The sequence below is a fragment of the Anser anser genome (genome assembly GCF_964211835.1).
Source record: "Anser anser genome assembly, chromosome: 27".
In the NCBI taxonomy this organism is placed as follows: domain Eukaryota; kingdom Metazoa; phylum Chordata; class Aves; order Anseriformes; family Anatidae; genus Anser; species Anser anser.
The window spans coordinates 7523992-7543481 of record NC_139748.1 but is presented as its reverse complement, the minus strand read 5'-3'; the positions used below and the strand labels follow the sequence as shown (position 1 = coordinate 7543481).

The 19490-nt window shown below is 50.8% G+C and overlaps 3 protein-coding genes across 4 annotated transcripts; 1 reads left to right on the top strand and 2 right to left on the bottom strand.

Moving 5' to 3' along the window:
• The first annotated feature begins 621 nt into the window (after nt 1-621).
• On the top strand, nt 622-2890 carry KCNA10 (potassium voltage-gated channel subfamily A member 10). Its single transcript, XM_083812140.1, has one exon. The coding sequence runs from the start codon at nt 1123-1125 to the stop codon at nt 2671-2673; it is 1551 nt and encodes a 516-aa protein (XP_083668266.1). The 5' UTR covers nt 622-1122; the 3' UTR covers nt 2674-2890.
• A 4585-nt stretch (nt 2891-7475) lies between these two features.
• On the bottom strand, nt 7476-11498 carry LOC310887250 (embryonic pepsinogen; the record flags this gene model as incomplete). Its single annotated transcript, XM_083812990.1, has 9 exons — nt 10828-11498; nt 10544-10706; nt 10110-10227; nt 9498-9616; nt 9193-9392; nt 8773-8886; nt 8143-8287; nt 7804-7902; nt 7476-7613 (listed from the first exon to the last, which is right to left on the bottom strand). The coding sequence occupies exons 1-9, from the start codon at nt 11061-11063 to the stop codon at nt 7476-7478; spliced, it is 1332 nt and encodes a 443-aa protein (XP_083669116.1). The 5' UTR covers nt 11064-11498.
• A 1931-nt stretch (nt 11499-13429) lies between these two features.
• On the bottom strand, nt 13430-19465 carry PROK1 (prokineticin 1). 2 transcript variants are annotated; one of them, XM_083812911.1, is made up of 3 exons: nt 17552-19465; nt 16185-16310; nt 13430-15418 (listed from the first exon to the last, which is right to left on the bottom strand). In XM_083812911.1, the coding sequence occupies exons 1-3, from the start codon at nt 17621-17623 to the stop codon at nt 15299-15301; spliced, it is 318 nt and encodes a 105-aa protein (XP_083669037.1). In that variant the 5' UTR covers nt 17624-19465; the 3' UTR covers nt 13430-15298. The 2 variants fall into 2 exon arrangements, with proteins under 2 accessions (XP_083669037.1, XP_083669038.1); XM_083812912.1 differs by having other exon boundaries at nt 18659-19465.
• Nucleotides 19466-19490: the final 25 nt, after the last annotated feature.

The window sequence follows — 19490 nt, the reverse complement described above, 5'->3', positions numbered from 1 at the left end:
GTTGTCCTCTGCCTACCCCAAATTTCAGATCAAGACAAGGGGTCCCCATTCATGTGCCTCTTGACGCAGAGTGGAGGGGTTCTCCAGGGCTGGTGGACACGTCCTTCTCCTCCTGACCTGCCTTTCTCAAGTCCCATCCTGGCCCTCATTTGGGAATTGCTTTCTAAGTGCCAGGTGACCCAACTCCTGGGGTTCCACCAGTGACTCTCCCAGCTGGATCAGGGGCTGTGGCTAACCAGGACACCTGTGTTTAACACACAGAATCACAGAATCACAGAGAATCACAGAATGTTAGGGATTGGAAGGGACCTTGAAAGATCATCTAGTGCGATCCCCCTTCCAAAGCAGGAACACCTAGATCAGGTCACACAGGAACGTGTCCAGGTGGGTTTTGAATGTCTGCAGAGAAGGAGACCCCACAACCCCCCTGGGCAGCCTGTTCTGGTGTTCCGTCACCTTCACTGTGAAAAAGTTTTGTCTCATATTTAAGCGGAACCTCCTGTGTTCCAGCTTGCACCCGCTGCCCCTTGTCCTGTCATTGGGTGTCACCGAGAAGAGCCTGGCTCCGTCCTCCTGACACTCACCCTTTCCATATTTATAAACATTAATGAGGTCACCCCTCAGTCTCCTCCAAGCGAAAGAGATAAATACCTTCGAATCCTGCTCCAAACACTGGACCTGCAGCCTGTGGATTAGTGCACACTTGGAAATGTCTGAAATAGCCCCTCTTGCTCTCAGGGCTGGGAGTGGTGAGGAAAGTCTGCATGGGATACCTGAATTCTCCCCTGTCTTCTGCTACTGCCTGACTTTTTATCCTTGGATGCTGTAAGCAGTATTGGGAGGTTTAGTGGTGATAGTGAAGCCATCCCAAAAAGGGCCTGCAGGATCTGGAGCTGAAAGATATACTGGAAGTATAATGCCCATGAAATTAATGTTTGCATTAAAACAAACAGGTTTTTCTGACCTTGGGTTTGTTTCATTCTTTCCAGTCAAGCAAAGCGATCCACATGCACAGTTCATCTCTCTCTCCCTGTCCATTTGCTTGCAGATCCTCATAGCGTGGGAAAGACGCAAGCTGCTGGTATTCGACCTGGGGATTTATGCTGCTAATCTGATTAGTGTATGATGGACGTGTCCAGTTGGAAGGAGATGGAGGTGGCACTAGTCAGTTTTGACAACGCTGATCAGATCGTGGAGGATCCCTGTTATTCAAATGACCTCAGTCCCGCTGGGCAGTCGCGGAAAGGCCATCCCAGCTGCGCCAACCTCCTCTCCAACTGGAGAATCCTCATCAACAGCGAAAACGCCAACAATGAGACCATTTTCTCCAGGTTCTCTGCTGAGTTCAGTGAGCACCTGGTGGGGGAACGGGTGGGCATGGAGGAGGGGGACCAACGAGTCATCATCAATATTGCTGGGCTGAGGTTTGAGACGCGGCTCAAGACCCTCAACCAGTTCCCGGAGACCTTGCTTGGGGACCCGGAAAAGAGGATGCGTTACTTCGACTCCATGAGGAATGAATATTTCTTTGACAGGAACAGGCCCAGTTTTGATGGGATCTTATACTATTACCAGTCTGGTGGGAAAATCCGGCGTCCAGCCAATGTACCCATTGATGTCTTTGCTGATGAAATCACCTTCTATGAGCTGGGTGATGAAGCCATGGACCAGTTCAGGGAGGATGAAGGGTTTATCAAGGACCCTGAGACCCTCTTACCAACCAATGACTTTCATAGGCAATTCTGGCTGCTCTTTGAGTACCCCGAAAGCTCCAGTGCAGCCAGAGGTGTAGCTTTGGTCTCTGTCCTGGTCATTGTCATCTCCATCATCATCTTCTGCATGGAGACCTTGCCAGAGTTCAGGGAGGAAAGGGAATTTAAGTCCACCCAGGAGCTTTCTAAGAATCTGACAGACACCTTGCTGGCCCACAGCACCTTCACAGACCCTTTCTTCGTCATAGAGACTGCCTGCATCATCTGGTTCTCCTTCGAGCTGTTTGTCCGGTTCATTGTGTGCCCCAGCAAGACTGACTTCTTCAGAAACATCATGAATATTATTGATATTGTGTCCATTATCCCCTACTTTGTAACTCTCACTACCGAGCTGATCCAGCAGAGCGAACTCAATGGGCAGCAGAACATGTCCTTGGCCATCCTACGGATCATCCGTCTGGTCAGGGTCTTCCGCATCTTCAAGCTCTCCCGGCACTCCAAGGGGCTGCAGATCCTGGGGCAGACCCTCAAGGCCAGCATGAGGGAGCTGGGCTTGCTCATCTTCTTCCTCTTCATCGGCGTCATCCTCTTCTCCAGCGCTGTCTACTTTGCAGAAGTGGACGAGCCACAGTCCCATTTCTCCAGCATCCCCGATGGCTTCTGGTGGGCTGTGGTCACGATGACAACCGTCGGCTATGGTGACATGTGTCCCACCACCCTGGGTGGGAAGATTGTGGGGACTCTGTGTGCGATTGCAGGAGTATTGACCATTGCACTGCCCGTCCCCGTCATAGTCTCAAACTTCAACTATTTCTACCACAGGGAGACAGAAAATGAAGAGAAGCAAATTCTGCCTGGGGAGGTGGAGAGAATGCTCGCCAGTGTGGTGACGGGAAACGGCAGCATGGAGTCGCTCAATAAGACCAATGGGGGTTACCCTCGAGACAAGGCCAAAAAATGACATTGCTGTGATGGGACTGAGCACTCTCAGGTGGGATTGTCTGCATAAGGTATAAAGCATCTGCACGCTGTGATTTTTTTTTAAACTGAATGTGCTGCTGCTATTTTTTTTCTAGACATTTTTCAATCTCTGATTTCCTGTGGCTGTTCAAATAAATACCATCTTTCTTATCTCTCTTCCCTGCCCATCAGTCTATTTTTTTATTATTTGATGCTCATCTGCTTGACGTTTAGCTTTTTTGTCCATGATATCAGAGTGCCATTCCCCATACGCAGAGATTTTCCCCATATACCAGAAGGGGAAAAAAGGCAAAATGACATGAAATGCTTTGCCTGGTGGCACCCAGCTGTCCAGGGGTGGAGCTGGTTGCCATCTCCCTGCTTTTCTTAATCCATTTTAAATATTTCCTCCACTACTCAGAATGTGGGTATCTGAGCAATCCCCAGATCTGGGAGTGGTCTGGATGGAAAAATAAGCTTTTATTTATTCATTTATTTTTCTGGCTGAAAAATAAGTTATATTTTTAGCTGGATGAGTTCCCTGGTGTGTCTGCCTAAATAATTTGGGTGACACAGTAGGGTGGGCAGCGATGGGTGGGACTGAGCCACTGGGTGTAGGGATTAAGACAAGAGGGATGGGGACCAGCTCCAGTTGCACAGCCACCAAGAAAGGCCTGGGGCGTGGTGGCTCAGTGCCCACGGGCGTTCCTGGTGGACAAGCTGATCTCTGAGAAGGACAGGGGGGATTTTTCCTGCCACAAATGCTTGATGCGTGGGTTATCTGGTGCACAAATGCCTTTGGGGATGAACCTCTGTGACCTTGTAGATTTTATTGTCACTTATGTTGCTGCAAATGGGGCACGGAGTAATGAGGGCTGACGTTTCCTGACAGTTTGGCTTTGCGTTGTAAAAATCACTTCTGGTTTTGAAAACATGCAAATTTCCATAGGCATTTTTAATGGGAGAAACAGAAACAAATCATTTTGCTGTTCTCTCTAATGCCAGCAGGTTTTCTTCTGACAAAAACATTTTGTTCCAACTTCACTGTTTCAGCTGGCTTTTTTGATGTTTCTGCCTACATTAAAATCACAGTTTCTCATACAGTGTCTACACATCCGCTTTTATATCCCACATCTGTTATATATGATGTCTCATCTCCTCAAGGTTCAGCATGATCATTGCACAATGTGCCAACATCTTTGGTTTGCAATTTCATTCAGAAAGGAGTGATGAAAGAATGTTTATTTATTTTTATACCTGTTCTGATTGACAATGTGAGAGAGGGTGTGCTGGGATTTTCCCTCTGGCAGAAGTCCTGCACCAACCTGCTCTGCTGCAGAGCTCGGGGTCTGGGGGGTTCTTATTCTGGTTTGTGGTTTTTTTTTTGTGGGCTTTCTGCAACAACACCTTTGGTCCACCTGCACCCCAGGCAGGTGGATCTGGAACATGATCAGGACAGGTGTCCTTCAGGGACAAATCTCCCTTTTATCCTAATTTTCTCCCATCCCTCCATGACCCTGTTCCTCACCCCATCCCTTGCCACCCTCAGAGCATCATCACAGACAGAGGAGGAGCAGTGAGAGCTGTTTACGCTCCTTCCCTCTGTGCTCAAGGGGGAAATACCTCATTATCTGCGAGGATGGCTGGAAGAAGAACAGCTGGGCACAGCTGGAGGAGGCACAGCTGGGCACAGCTGGTGAGCAGCATTCTGAGACATCCCCGGCTCCTCTCCAGTCACTCCTTATTTCTCTCCAGCTGTTCTGCCACTTCTCTATTTTTATTTCATAGCAGAAAGAATGAAACTTTTAAAATTCTTTTATTTTTTTGAGCTCTCCTTCCCAAACCTCACTCCCATTATATCAAAGCTGAAGCACTTTTGGTGTTTATTCCTCGGGAAGTGATCATGAGAAACTCTGGTGAAAAGGTTTGGGTTGGGAAATATTCAGCCTGCTTCCTATGGAAAAGCTCTGAGCACATCCTCACTGCTCTTGCTCCCTTAGCAATCAGGGAGGGATTGAAATGGAGGGATGCTGGGATGGATGGATTGACAGGTGGATGGATGGATGCGCGGAGAGATAGGTAGCAGGATGAACAACTTGATTCTTATTAACCTGTAAATTTTATTCTCAAATAAAAGAGTAGATGCTTCAAAGTAGAGCATACAGAAAATACTGGTTATTTGGATCCAATGTTCTGTTCTTGTGATTTTGCAATTTCACAAACAGCAGGAGCTGGTCCCTGCCTGGGAATCATGTGTGCAGGATGAGGCATGGGACATTACAGACCTGAAGGCACAAGACCTGCCGGATGAGGACAAACTCTGCAACAGTTTCCCCCGCAGTTCAGCTTATGCCAGCTGTCACGGGGTGGGGGGACAGATGCAAGGGAGATCCCTAGATTATGCTGTGAGGATGGGGTCAGAGACATTAAACTTGTCCAGATACAGCAGCTGATTTCTGATTTATCATAAAACAGTAGAAAAAAAACAGACTATGAATGTCCTACAAACACCCATCTAGTGTCTGATTAAAAAAAAAAAAAAAAAGCATTTTCCCAAACAATTTGCAGCTTAGCATTTTCCCAAATACAGCTCCAAAGCTCAAAGCTCAAAGAAATCCATAAAAGGCTCTTATTAACTGTACATTTCATGAGTCAAGCCCTAATGAGGCAATCTGTCATGTCATCTGGGACACAGGGAAGAATTCCCCAGGAAAAAATAAAATAAAATAAAAATCTGAAGATGGCATGAAACCTCTTTGCTGTATCGGAAAGGTGCCCTGGCTACTTTTCTTTCCATGGAGCAAGCCTGAACCTTGGACATATTTGTCCACTAGAAGCATTTTTCTCCTCCTTCAAGCCATAATTTCCAAGCAAACCCTGGAACATCCTTTTGCCACCACACAGGTATTTCTGTGCATCCCCTGTGCACGGTACAGTTTTGGCACCACAGCCACGAGATGGCACTCCAGGATAGACATTTCCCAGGACACAGTAGGAAACTACTACAGCAGTCCCAATGTGTTTGTTCCCCCTTTTAATTTTTGCTTGGAAGCTTTTAGCTGATTTCTTTCTTTATTGCCTGAGTGAATGCAGATGTGGGAAGGGCTCCCCTGGCCATGGGGGATGCTCACATGGAGAAAGCCCCTTAAAGGGCTGTTTGCCAAAGTCTTCTGGCATCAGTGCAGAATAGCCATGCCCAGAGGATCTGGCTATGAGGAATATGCCACTTGGCAGAGCATTTGGGATATTAGCTCTGCCCAGGCCAAGGGCACAGCTTCCCTTTCCCTTCTTGTTCGTCATGAGCATGGGTACAGCCCCAGGTGCTCCTGCTGGAGCCGTGGTTCCAGCTGCATTGGGCCCATTTCATGTTGCTTATAACAAAGATGGAGCCAAGGTAAAGCCCCATCTGCCCAAAAGTCCAGCCTTGGGCCCCACCTCTCATGCACTTTCCAACCCCCTGGCGTTAAGTGACCCGGGGCTATGTGAGCCCAGGGAGCCTGGGCATAAATCACATTTCCACCATCCCACATTATATACTCATTATATTCTCATTATATATTATATGTTATATCATAGAATCATAGATTCAGAATAATAGAATCCTAGAATCACAGAATGGTTTGGGTTAGACTGTATGGGACCTTAAAGATCATCTGGTTCCAAACCCCCGCCGTGGGCCGGGACGCCTCCCACCAGACCAGGTTTTAACAGTGAGGGGAGAGAAATTCCTTTCTGATCACCCGGACTTGTCCCTCCACATCATCCAGAGCTGGTCCCATTGGGTAAACAGCCTCCTGGCGCCATCAGCGATGGAGCCTTGTCTATCAATACATAATGCAACCAGCCCCTAATCCCCAGCCCAGCAGGAAGGCAGAAGCAGTGGTCATGCCTGGAGCTCTCTTCCAGCCTCCTGCTGAGCACTTTCACTACAGCTGCTAGGGAGGAGAGAGACAGCCTCCAGTTTTAACTAGGTTTTATACGGATGGCGGTAATTTCCTTTTCAAAAAAGAGAACTGCTCTTTGAGAAGAATGAAGGAAAATTAGAGAAGGAATCATCCTGACCATTGCGCGGAAAAAAAAATAAAATAAAAATATTAGTTGTTCGGTTTTTTTCTTCCCAACAGTATTAAGGACTATAACTGAGGATTAGTTGGTGTTTCCAGTCTCTTAGTACCCGTCTGAGAGCACAGACTGGTTTGTTATTTGGAAAGGGACCTTAAATTGAGATTCTTCTGGGGGGAAACAACTAAGTGTAAATGGATTGCTCTAAACCATGGAAACTGAAATGAGACATCACTGCTACACACAAGCAGCTGTGGATGCACTTCTGTAAAAGTTTCACAATGGGCAAGAACTGTCTCCAAGCTGTCTCCTTGGGTGTGGGTTTGCAGGGGTCTGCTCTGAGGTGGGCTGTGTTTGGGATGGAGAGTTTATCCTCCCTGGTAGGAAATTTGGGTTTTTCAGAACCGCTCATTTGATGCAGCCCCCGTACAAGAGCCAGCCTTGACTTGACCTCGTCGTCAGCCCGTCCCGGCCACAACCACAGCTCCCAAAGGCCCCAGTCTTGTGGAGCTGACTGAATGCTCCGAAGCCACCATGAAGCAGTAATTGTATGACACCTCCTTCGTAATTCCTGCCTTTTTATCACAAATAAATGTGCAGCCACCATCTCTATATCATCAACACTTTATTCGTGTGTGAGCAAGGGATTCCTCATGAGAGAAGATCTCTTGCTGCTCCAAAAAATATGGTCGTGGTCTGGTTGAGTGATCAAACCACAGCACTGCTGGCATCACAGAGGTTTTAAACAGCCTTGGCCAGTCCAACACGGTTGTTGGCCCGGTCAAAGATGCTGTAGTACACTCTGATGAAGACATCTCCCAAGATCCAGAGGTCCGCAGAGGTGTTCTGGAAGCCACTGATACATGCTTCTTCATTGTTCTGCATTTGAGCAAGAGAAGGCAAATGGGAAAAATGTGGGTGAGTACCTTTTGTCAGGTTGCTCTGGAGGCCCATGGCCATCCATCTGCTGTCCCCCACAGGAATGGGAGAGGCCAAAGTGATGAGAGCCATTGGAGAAAATAAAAGAACATGGAGACGGGCTCTTGGAAGCCGGGTACTCACTCCTTACCTGCTCAGTGTAAGCTGAGGCGGATACAGGATACTGAACCCCATTGATGACAAAGACAACATCAGGCATGGCAGAGATGTAGCTGCAATTCACGTTGTACTGCAGGGAGCAGAGGAAAGAGGCTCTTAGGTAAGAAGCGACACATTCAGGTGGTGAGGAGGGAAGGTTTTTGATTTTTCTGGTAGAGTCTCATGGAGCTCTCTGTTGGAGATACCACTGCAGCAGGGCTGCTTTGCCACGAGCAGTGATGCTGTTTGCCTGTGTGTGGAAGCAGCCTGGGATCCAGGCTTGTGCCAGGCTGTCTCCAGGGCCAGCAGAGCAAGACACAGATGCTCTTACCTCTCCGTACGTGTTCTGCCTGGCCCCGACTGCGCTCTGGATGTCACTTATGTCAGAGGGTGGCCCAGCCACAAGGGACGTGCCCGTGTCAACGATGGCTTGGCAGCCACCACTGCACGCAATCTCCTGCCTGTTCACGATGATGCTGGCAGCAGGGAGGGAAGAACAGACAAGGGAGGGGCTGCTAGGCCTGCTGAATCTTCATGACACTTTCAGACTTGTTCTATAAGAGTTAGAGCTAGGACAACTTTCCTCTCCTTGAGCCCTCTGCTTCTTGGGGTTTGCAATGACGGCTGGTATCACAGCCCCATTGCATAAATGCAGACGGAGGCACCAAACGGCCAAAATCTGGGACCCAACCAAGCCCAGCAAAGTAAGTTGCTCTGCTCATCACCAGACACATCCCCAAGAGAAATAGGCTTTGTGCAACAGAGGAACTAGGCTGTGTCCCAGCACAAAGCATCCCCAATTCGGATAGAAATTGCCAAAGTTCTGTGGGTTTTGGCTCCTTGGCTTTCTGCACCACAATGTGTTAAATGCCAGTGGAAAGCCCACGATGTTCATGGGTCTCAGTTCTCTTCAGAAGCGATGGCTAGAAATGAACATAAATCAGCAGAGTCACTTCCTTACCTGTCCATGGAGATCTGCCAGTAACCCTGGTAAGAGACGGGAATCCAGTTGATGGAGCCAGTGAAATAAGCGTCATCGATTCCCCCGAAGATGACCACGCTCCCCATCGTCTCGCTGGGTGATGCATAAAAGGAAAACACCACAGGGTTTGCCATGTCTCTTCAGTGCAGTTACCTTAGAACAAGGGGACCGTGAGCCCCGTGGGGGAAGGTGCTGCCCGTGACGCCGCAGTCACATCCACTCCCCACCTCACTGCTGGGAATACAGCAGCGTGCTCCCCTGCCCTTAGGCATCACGGCACACAGACAACAGCTGGATAGCAGCAGTGACTGTGGGGGAGCTGCAGTGACCGGAAAATGCAATGATCTGAACCAGACACATCTGCTACCTCCCCCAGCTGTCACAGCTGATGCATCTTACCGGGATAGATAAACCGAAAAGAGGTTCTGCTCCAGCAAGCTCTCATTCACCAAGTTATCAAAGACTGGAGTGATCCCATCAGCAGCCAGACTTGGGTAGCCCAGTCCCAGGATCCCATCAAATGTAACATGGACAAAGAATTGGCCGGGCTCTGTGGTGCTCAAGCCAAAGAGCTGGTTGGTGTCCATCAGTGATGCAACCTAGGGATGGGGACGACAGTTAGCTGGATCAGGCATTGCAATATGGGTGTGAATTTGGTGGAGAAGGCACAGAGGAACCCCCTGAGATGCCATTGTGACACTCACAGTGACAGTGTCGCAGCCCACGATGCCCTCCATGTCACCAGTGCCATAGTGAATGGAGAGGTTCTGCCCTGTGCTTTTGTAGGTGGAGGACTGCGATGGGTTAAACATCTGATGGCTCTCTAGAAGGTAAGTGGGAAACCAAAAATGAAGATTTTCAGGAAGGCTGAGCCATCAAGAAAGCGTGGGAGTCAGAACCCTGCTGAATTGCTATTTAGACCTGCCATTTATTACTTGTGCTGCAGGAACAATTTAGCTGTAAACATTTGCCATACGTTACAGCTGCTTCTCCAGCATCCTAATGCCAGGGATCTGCAGGATATTCCATCTCCCCTTTGGGACAGATGGGGAAACTGAGGCACCGAGCACTAGGAGTATCACTCTGTGGAGTACAGCACTGAGTAGGTGTTACATCCCCAATACTCATCCCAGCACATTCCGCAGAGTTGACGGGACCCAGCACCATGGGGTCTGCTCATTGTACTGGCTAGGGGGCCCCTGGTCTCCCTGCAGTGTCACCACAAAATCTGGGCTTGATTCTGCAGAGATAAGCCCACGGTGTGCTGTTGGATCCCAACTCTGGCAAAATGGGGAGCCCTGTCTGATGATACTTACGGCAAGCTGGGCTGGCACAGGAGATGGAGGGAACCCAGAGGTTGGAGGAGCCGGTGTCGAAGACCACTGTGAAGTCCTGCGGTGGGGTGCCAATGGAGATGGTCCCGTAGTACTCCATCTACATGGCAGCAGGACAAAAGGATGCTTTCAGGGCATGAACCCAGGCCTGGAACTGCCCCAGACCCACTTGTAGCTTTTGTGGTCCCCTTCTGCACATGCATGGGACTCATGGGACTCAGAGCTGCTGAGGAGGTATTTCAGAGTCCAGGCTCTGTCCAGGGCCAACAGTATGGGTGGGAAGGGGCAAAGGAAGTGAGCTGAAGGCTTCGGGGGAAAAAATATCAGGTTTGGCCCGCACGTGGCACAGACACAGGGATGGGCATCCCACAAACCACCCCAGGGCTGCACTACTGTGGGTCAAAGCCAGCACTCACATCCAGGGTGTTCAGCAGGGGCTCGGCAGCCACGTCAATCAGATTGGGAAAAGCGTGCGGAAATTTCATGCCGATGTCATAGCGGTGGTGCTGGAAGAAGTGGCGCAGCAACCCCTTCTCCCGGAGGATCTCTCTCAGTTTCTTCCCCCTTTCCAAGGGCAGCCTGGCACAAGAAACAAGAAAAACAGAGTTAACCAGGAGCTCACTGCCTGCAGCTCCTGCAAGCAGCATTTGACAGCGTCACCGTTGGTGCTGAAGCCCATCATGATGCTGTGGGGACTTACTTGGTGAAGCCCTCAGAGAGGGCAAGGACCACGCACAGAAGGACCAGGGATTGCATCGTGCCGGGGCTGAGGGGGCAAATGTCCTGTGGCTTATATAGTCCCAGCGCTCTCCGGCTTTGGTGCCAAGGGCGGCTGGGACTGCCACAGAACCATCCCCTCCCTGGCGGGCACCCAGCCAAGACCCCCCCGGTGACACCCAGGGACTGGAGCCCATGGCAAACAACACCCAATGTCATTATGTCACCCAGCGGGGGGGTGACGGCCAGGTGCTCTGTGCCAAATTCCTTCCACAACCCCTGTGCTCCCCCTCTCTGACCCCCTCATCCTTTTAGCACCCCAAATCCTTCATCCTGACAAGGATCTGCACATTGTGGGCATCAAAATTAGCCATCGCTTTACACCTGGGCGTCCAAAACGCAAGCAATAGTGGGTCCCCAGCTTCATGCTTCCCTGCCCCCACTTTAGGGGGGATCTGTCCCTGGTAGGAACAGAGAAGGGGGTCCCACTGGGTGCCACCATGTGCGTACAGTGTGGGGACGTGGGCGTCTGGGCTGTGCGCACGTTTTGGCCCTCCGCCACCCGCTGTTATCTGCAGAACTGATTAGTTAAGTCATATGCAAACAGGCTACGGGAAAGGTGACCCCGCAGCATGCTGACCCCTCTCCATGTGCTGTGTGCCCAGCGATACAGGGACCATTAAACCAAGATTAAAGGCCTAATGAGCACCCTGCTATCAGCAACAGCAACAATCACTAAAGGCGTTGGCTCACCTTTTGCAGTTGGCCAAGAGGGGAGCACAAGAGAGCTTGGCTGGAGGACGGAGGATGCAGGGCGATGCTGTGCCCCGCGGGATAAGGAGCTTCCTATCAGCTCGGTGCTGGCGGCTTCTGTTTGAGTACCTCCAGGCCCCAAAATCTAGAGGCAGCCACCAGCATCGCAGCAGGGTGTAGGGTTTCTCTGATGGCAGTATGGAAAAGCCGTCATGTTCCTTTTATGTTTGTCATTGGAATCCCCTCTCAGACTTTTCACTGCCTGGGTTAGAAGTGATGCTGAGCGCCCCTGAGCTGCTGGGAAGGTCCCCTCCCACCGCTGCAGGGTAAGGCAGCTTTCTGCAATGGGGCCCTGCTTTTGTAATAGAGTAAAGCAAGAATTAATAGTGATTTCTTCGGCAGCATTATGGGAACCAGCTGAAATTGTCCTGTTGATTAGTACAGAATTGGGAACGGGCTGGGATGCACTGGATGGAAAAACAGCCCCTGCCTGCTCCAGGGATGCGTCCAGTCTCACACAAGGAAAGCCCCTTCCCATCCGGTCAGACCCAACATGGCACATCCCGGAAACCACCCTGGGAAACAAAACCTCTCTTCAACTGAAGCCCTCAAAATCCACGCTCAACCCTGCCTATACCGAACTGGCTTTTCGAGGGCTGCTGTTGGAGTTAGAGCTGTCCCAGTGCCGTTCAAAGAAGGGGTTGCAAGACCCAAACTGCAGCCCACAAAGGGCATCTGATCTGAAGCCCCAGTGAGCACCACGGTTTTGTCTTGCAGAGGCCCCATCCAACTGCCAGGAGCAGCAAATTGCTCCAGGGCACCACGAGTTGCTGAAGCGAGAGCTTTGTGATGATGTGAGAGCTTTGTGGTGGGAGCAATGCTGCATTCCCAGACTTGAAAGAGAAATTCAAGTAGCAGGAGGCTTGATTTATTCTTGCTGTAAAAGCAGGGTGAATTTGATGTAGATTTTAGGGGGAAATTGCACGATGCTCTTTAGTAACCACATTGCGGCTACGTCGGGTGTTGAACATCCAGCCCTGGGAGCGAGCATCCCCTGGGCACGGCGCCGGCACTGCGGTGCCGCCAGAAGCCGCTTGCTGCTGGGTGCGGTTCACCTTGAAGCCAGGACGTTGCAGGGAGGACGTTCCGGCAGGCAAGGGGGTGCTCGGCACCACGCTGCGGTGGGAAACGAGCACGTGAGAGGCAAACAGCCACTGGTGCTCCAGGTTAAGGGCTGTGTCGGCTTTTCCCCACGTCCCACGGGAGGACATGAGCTTTTGCTTCGCTACATATGTTTTATCCCCTCTGGGAGCGTGCACAGAGGTTTTCTTGCATGGCAGCTCTTAGGATGAAAAAGTGCAGGGGGGAGACTTGCTGCCGTCACCGAGTGATTTCCCATTAAATTGTGATCTCCCGCAGTTTAAAGCCACCAGGAGATTGGCAATGCCAATCTGTAGGAAAACCAGAAGAAGCAAGTAAAGCAATGCAACATAACAAAAGAAACCTCAAATATGAAGCTATGTATTTTTTACACTGTTACAAAATAGTAATAGTGTTGTGGGTTTTGTTGTTGTTGTTGTTGTTTTGTAGGTTTTTTTTATTCCCACCACACCCATCCCCCTGTTGCTGTGGGACCCCTTCCATATGGAGAAAGGGTCTGTCCAGGACAGCTCCAGAGCCCTTCTGCCATTGTGTCCTATGCCAAGCGATGGGGCAAATGCCCTCGAAATCAACAAAATGTATTTGTTTGTTGTTTTAAGCAAGCTGCCTATTGAGGTAAGTCTTTCTTCACATAAAAAACGAAACAAACAAAAAAACAATAAAACCAACCCAGTCATTGCAGTGTTTTATTTTCATCCAATTTACAATATTTTTTTGAGGGAGACACAAGTGTGGGGAAGCTTTCACCCAATCTCAGTTATTTTACATTCTCCATTAACACAGCGTCTGCCACAGAAAAACAATTGGTGTCCTTAGAAATAGAAATGGTTGCTACAATAGCACCAAAACCCATCAGAATCCAGCAAAAAGGGGTGCCTAGGCCACAGGAGGGGTTTGCAGCTCAGCTCCCTCCCACACCCCAAGGCGCTGCTCCCAAAGGTGAACCCCTGCAGCTGCCCAGGCAGCAGCTCTGCATGCAAGCGCTTTCACACCCTAAAACAAGCTTCTCACTTAAGTGTTGCCACTTCTTTAAAGGAAACAATTTTTTTTTCTCTTAATGCTGATTATTCTTTTTTTTTAATTTCTCCTCAAGCTGCTGGAGGTTACTTTGGGAAGTCAAAGGCATGGTCAAATGAGGCAGGCTTTTCCCACAATGTGTTTTTTAGGAGGGGAACTGAAAGCATGTGTCTGAGATAACCTTTAGGACCTAAGTTAACAAAAAACATTTAATTAAATTTAATGTCCCATTTTCCTCCCAAATTTGACCAGCATAAAAAGAGGCTAGCATAGTGCCTGAACCTCAGGCAGCTGCTGAGCCTGGAAAACTTCTCCTCATGTCCCAAAGGCCCGCCTCAGGCAGCTCCAGCCAGCTCTGCTTCACCCCCTGCTAAAGAAGTTGCATTGCAAAATGCTTTGCACCAAAGCTTGAATGCTGGGGAAAACCCAACCCTTAATTACACAAGACAATTGATGGACTTTTAATTGCAGGCATTAGCTCATTCATCACCAGCTTTCAGAGCTGCTTCCAGGAGGAAATATGTGGATAAGACACAATCACAACAGGAGTTGTCGTGCATCGGTCACAAAGCGGATTTGTGCAGGAGGAACTGCACGGGAGCCAGCGCAGCTGGGAGGCTACAGGGGCACTGCAGAGGCATTGGGTTTGTGTTGGCTTGGGAAGAAGCTGAAGTTTGGTTGTCAGTCAAAAAGCTCAAATTCTCACAAAGGGAAATTTCTGTTCCTCTGACTTTCCTTTTGTTTTTTCCTTTTGTCTTTTCCTGCATGTTTGAAAAGTGCAGAAATAAGCTTTCCATTCCCCTCTTTTGCCTGCAAAATGTGAAAATGGGATGGCTTGGCACTGCCAAAAATCTCCCCTTCCCTGAAACGAATTTCTAGTGAAAGCAGCCAAAGATCACTGTTCATTTTGGAGGCAACAGGAAGGGGCTGTGCAGAGGAAGGTGCCTTGAGCTCTGCAGCCAACACTCCTCAGCCTCCCAGAGAGGAGCTCAGGTTGCCACTGCCACCTCCTCCTGCTGGCCTCGCTCTTGCAGACACTTTGGCAGGTGAAATGGTGCCGATCAGCTTCACCTCCCAAATTTTATTGTGCACTGGGGCAAACCGCATGGGAGGAAGCACTTGGCTGCAGAGGTGGGAGTTCTGTGTTCTCACTCTTCCCAAATTTCATCACCCTTTATTTTGATAAAATAAAGGGTGGAGGTGAAATGTAGCGGACAGCATCCATTACAGCCAGACAATATCCTGCGAAATGTTTTTCTGAGGCCAGAGATGTGTCCTGTCCTCTGTCTGCTCCTCTGCAGAACAGGGCTCTGCTCTGGGGCAGAGCTTTGCTAACCAATGTGCCAGAGCAGCTTGGCCCAACTGTGCCTCAGTTTCTCCAGATACATAGCTTATAACAATGTTTTCTACCTTGGAAAAGCATTTTTAGGGTTGCCTGGTGGGACAGTGCATAAAGCCACAGGAGGGAGCAAAAAATGGGCACTGAGGGCTGGCAGCCAGGATGAAACTCACAGCTCCATCACCTAAAAGTCAATGTTCTTGAAGTCAAGCGAGCAGCGGTAGCGGCCATCGAGGAACCTGGAGCAGATGAAGTTGGGCAAACAGGGGCAGGTGTGGTGCTGGCGCTTCCCCAAGAATGGGACCTACAGAGAGAAATGGGAGAGAGGATGGGGAAACCCCCCCGCGTCACCCCTGTGTCAGCCCTTGGGATGCAAGCAGGTAAGAAAAACTATCAAATGTAACAAAAGCCCTGGGAATTTCTCTCTGCTGCTTCTCAGGAGTTTAATGGGTATGCCTGAAATGAATTTCTGATCCTTCTGCCTTTGCTCACTCCTCATCTGAGCAGGAAAAGAAGGCACGGCATCGCTAAATCACTACCACCATGCAAAATCGATATGCGAGCCCGGAGGCAGAGCCCCCCGAGGCCGGGTGTCTGGCACTGAATGCGCGCGGAAGAGGAATGGCAGCTCGGGATAATCCAAATGCTTCGGGGCGTCTTAGCCAACAAAGATTGCAGTGCTCGGTGGCTCTGCGGTATTAACTTGGCTTCTCCTTGCTCGGCAGAGCATTTACAAGTCAATTTGGAGCACTTTCCTTTCAACGGATGTGCTGGGCGACTCAGCCCCAGCTCCCCAGGCACTGCTGGCGCACGGCAGCAGGGTTTAGGGTGGCGGGGACAGACCGCGGGAGCAGAAAACACTTCAGAGGATGAAAGCAGCTGCATCACGCCAGCCTGGGAACCCCCGCAAGGCTGCCCCCAGCCTCCCAAATCCATCCCAGCCCCCAGGGCATTAACTGAGTTTTCCTCCCACGCATGGAGCTCAGTGCCCCGCAAGAGCCAAGCTGGTGCTTGGCCCAGCGTCCCTGAACTGCCCCGTTTCCCCCACCCATGGACCCCCCCCCCGGTACCTTGTGGCTGAAGGGGTGGCACTCGTCCCCCTGCTGCCCCAGGGGGGTGCACATCCGCAGACCCCGGAGCCAGAGGCTGACAGCACAGCACGTCCCGCTGCCGCACTGCAGGTCCCGCTCGCAGGCCTGGGAGAGACACAAAGGCAATGGTGGGGGGGCGGGAGGTCAGCGTCTGCCCCCAAATCCTTGGGGAGCAGCCAAGAAATCTGCTCCTGGCGACTGGGTGCAAATCCTGCATGGGGATTTAAGGGAGAGGTGAGGGATGCTCGCAGCTCTCCCATTTGGCTGCAGGGGTTTTGGGGCAGGGCACGGTCTGGATGCAGGCTGTAAAACCAGGAAAACCCCCGTGTGCAGGGAGGGAGCCATCCCTGGGGGAGAAGTTTGCAGCTTCCCAGCTCAAACCCCTAAGGGAACCTGAATCTCGCCGAACACCCAAAGCACTTCTTAGCACCCAAATAATGTTAAAAATCAGGTCCCAGTAGTGATGGACCACTGCTTGGCTCTCGATGCAGCCCCTTTCCTCCAACCACCAGGGCTGCACGCTCAGCTGAGCCCCACCAGCACCCGAACACAGCAGAGAGAGCACCCGGCCTCCTTCTATTCAATCAGACATCTCCCTCCTCTTAAAAACTTGTCTCAATTTGGGAGGGTGAAGGACAATCCAAGATGCTCCGAGCCCTTGCTTGGAACACAGTCCCCATCAAGGTATGTTTTTCCCCATTTGGAAAGCTTCCTAAACATCCCCATTTTCATGTGTGCTGGATCCAATGCAGTGCTTAGAAGAGAAACGGAGGGAAAAAGCTGCGCTCTGGGGTGACTTTACACTCATGTGCAAGGAGCAGCGCAATCAGAAAAGCGAGGATTGATAGGGAACAGCACTGACGCACTGAAAAAGCAAGTAATAAACTAAAAAATACCTAAAGCAAACAGTGAAAGGCACCGCTGGCATTCCAGCGCCTCTCCTGATCATTTTCTCAGTGCAAATAATGGGGTGGGGAGAGAGGCAGGGAAGGAAGTTGGTTTTACATCCAATTTGACTTTGTGCCACACGGGTGGGGGACGGCAGGGCAAGTTCAAAGCAACTTGAACTCAGGGTAGCAAATTCAGCTGCTGCTCCCTGCGCTACGCTCCACACAGATAAAGCAAGATAAACTGGTAATTGAAAAAGATTAAACACCAAACCTGTGCAATGAGCTCTGGAGAGTGAGAAGATCTAATTACAGTGTTATAACTGCAACCCCTAGGGTGACAAGCACAATTTCTGCCCTATTTAAAAAAAAAAAAAAGGCAAAAAAAAAAAAGCAAAACAACCCCAAAGCCCAAAAGCCATCCCAAGCTGGGCACGGGAGCAGTGAAGCTGCACTTACCCCCGTGATGACAGCGCCACGGAGCAAGGGCAGCAGCAGGAGCAAGCAGAGGGTCTGCAGGAGCCGTCGCATGGTGCCGTCTGCCCGCGCCGACCGCAGTCCTGCACCCTATATACCCCCTGCCCTCTCCTCCAATGTTTTTTTTTTTTTCCTCCTGACGATCTCAGAATAAGCAGATGAGACCTGAATCTCTAACGTCATAGAAGAAATATTTTCCCCACGTAGGGTGGGGGAAAAAAACCAACACCAAGCAGTCATCCACCCTCATCTATTTCCCAGGATTATTTTTCAGCTAAGCCAACACAGCTGGATTTTCCAAGTACATACATATTTATCCCTGACAGGTGTACCTAAGAATTGAATTAAGAATTTGTGATTATTGAGCTAAAAGAAAATAAAAGAAAAAAGTTAGTCCGGTACATCCATGATGGTAAGAGTATAATGTTTAATAATGTGGGTCTGTGATAAGTACCCTGTAGAAAGATAAGACTCAGCTGCATTTATTTGTGAGAATAAAATGAGGCAGGGAGTGAATAATATATTTTTCAGTAATGAAAGCATGTTTGTAAATGAACAGAATGTATAAATATCTTGATTTACGGTTTGAAGTATGTCCCCCATACCTGTATTTGGAATATCTCTTGAGAGCACGTGGAAACATGACTAGGGATTGCTAAAGTGGCTAAAAAGGCAGAAACGGGTGGAATTATCGCCTTCTGGTTTTGTTTATACATCCCGGGAGGGTGCAAGGGACAGAGCAGTTTGCAGATGCTGGCATCATTAAACAGGCTGTGCCAGCTCCCACAGTGACATCTTCCACATCTGCAAAATTCGCTTTTTTACATGTGTGCATCAGCAAAACCCCGACACGCTCACTCTGGGGCCCTCCCCCAAAAACACCAACGTGCACCCAGGACTGCATCTGTCAGGTGAGAGAGGAGCCAAATCCCCGCAGCCTCCACAAGGCGACGTCCCCGCAGAGGTGGGGCCCTTCGTCGCTCACCGCCATGCCCCACAGAGCTCCGTGACACGAGCCCCCATCGCAGTCCCGCAACGAGAAATAACATCAGCTTTCAGAAAACTGCGTTAGTCCGTTCAAACACCCACCCGTGAGCATCGCACGGCCCCGTGGTCCCGCCTGGATTTGGTCGTGACCGAGCTCATTCCCACCGGCCGGGGCCACGCAAGCCCAGGGTGCGGTGAAGCTCCTTGGCACAAGGACAGGAAAGCAAAGCAGGGTTTGTGATTTGGATCGACTGAGCCAGGTTTTACCAGCCCTGGACTGCGAGACACCACCCCCACGGCAGCTAGGCTCCCAACAACATCACAGGTTTAGTCCCTGCGGTCTCTGCCAGAAAAGTTCCTCTCGCAGAGCATCAGCGCAATGCCGAACTGGCAATTTAATTGGCTAAAAAGAGCCCAGCCGTTTTCCCCGCCGAACACCAGCGCTTCCTCCGGAGCCGCGGCTGCTCCGCCGCTCCGCTGAAGCCTCCCGCAGCTGGCCTTGCCCGAATGACGCCCGGCCGCCAGAACCCCCCGCCAGAAACCCCAGAGCCTTTCTCCAGGGACCGGCCCGCGGGACGCGCCCCGGGGCTCCGGGCGGGAGCAGCGCAGCGGGGGGGGGCGGCGGGGAGCCCGCGGGCGGCAGGCGCCGAGGCGGCGGCCGCTGGCTGCCGGCAGAGCCGGGGGAAGAAAAATGTAAAAGAAAAATAAATAAAAAAAGAAATTAAAAAAAGAAAAATCGCCGCTGCGCTGCACGCCCCCATCGATCGCGGTGTAATTTTCCAGCCCGACGCGGCGACATCCAGCGCCAGGCGCAGCCGGGCGGCCGCCAGCCGGCCCCGAGGCCCCGCCACCGGCCCCCCCCGGTGCCGCTCCGCGGTCACGCGTGGGGCTCACGCGCCGCTGGGCCCGGCTTGGGGGGGGGGGGGGGGGCGAG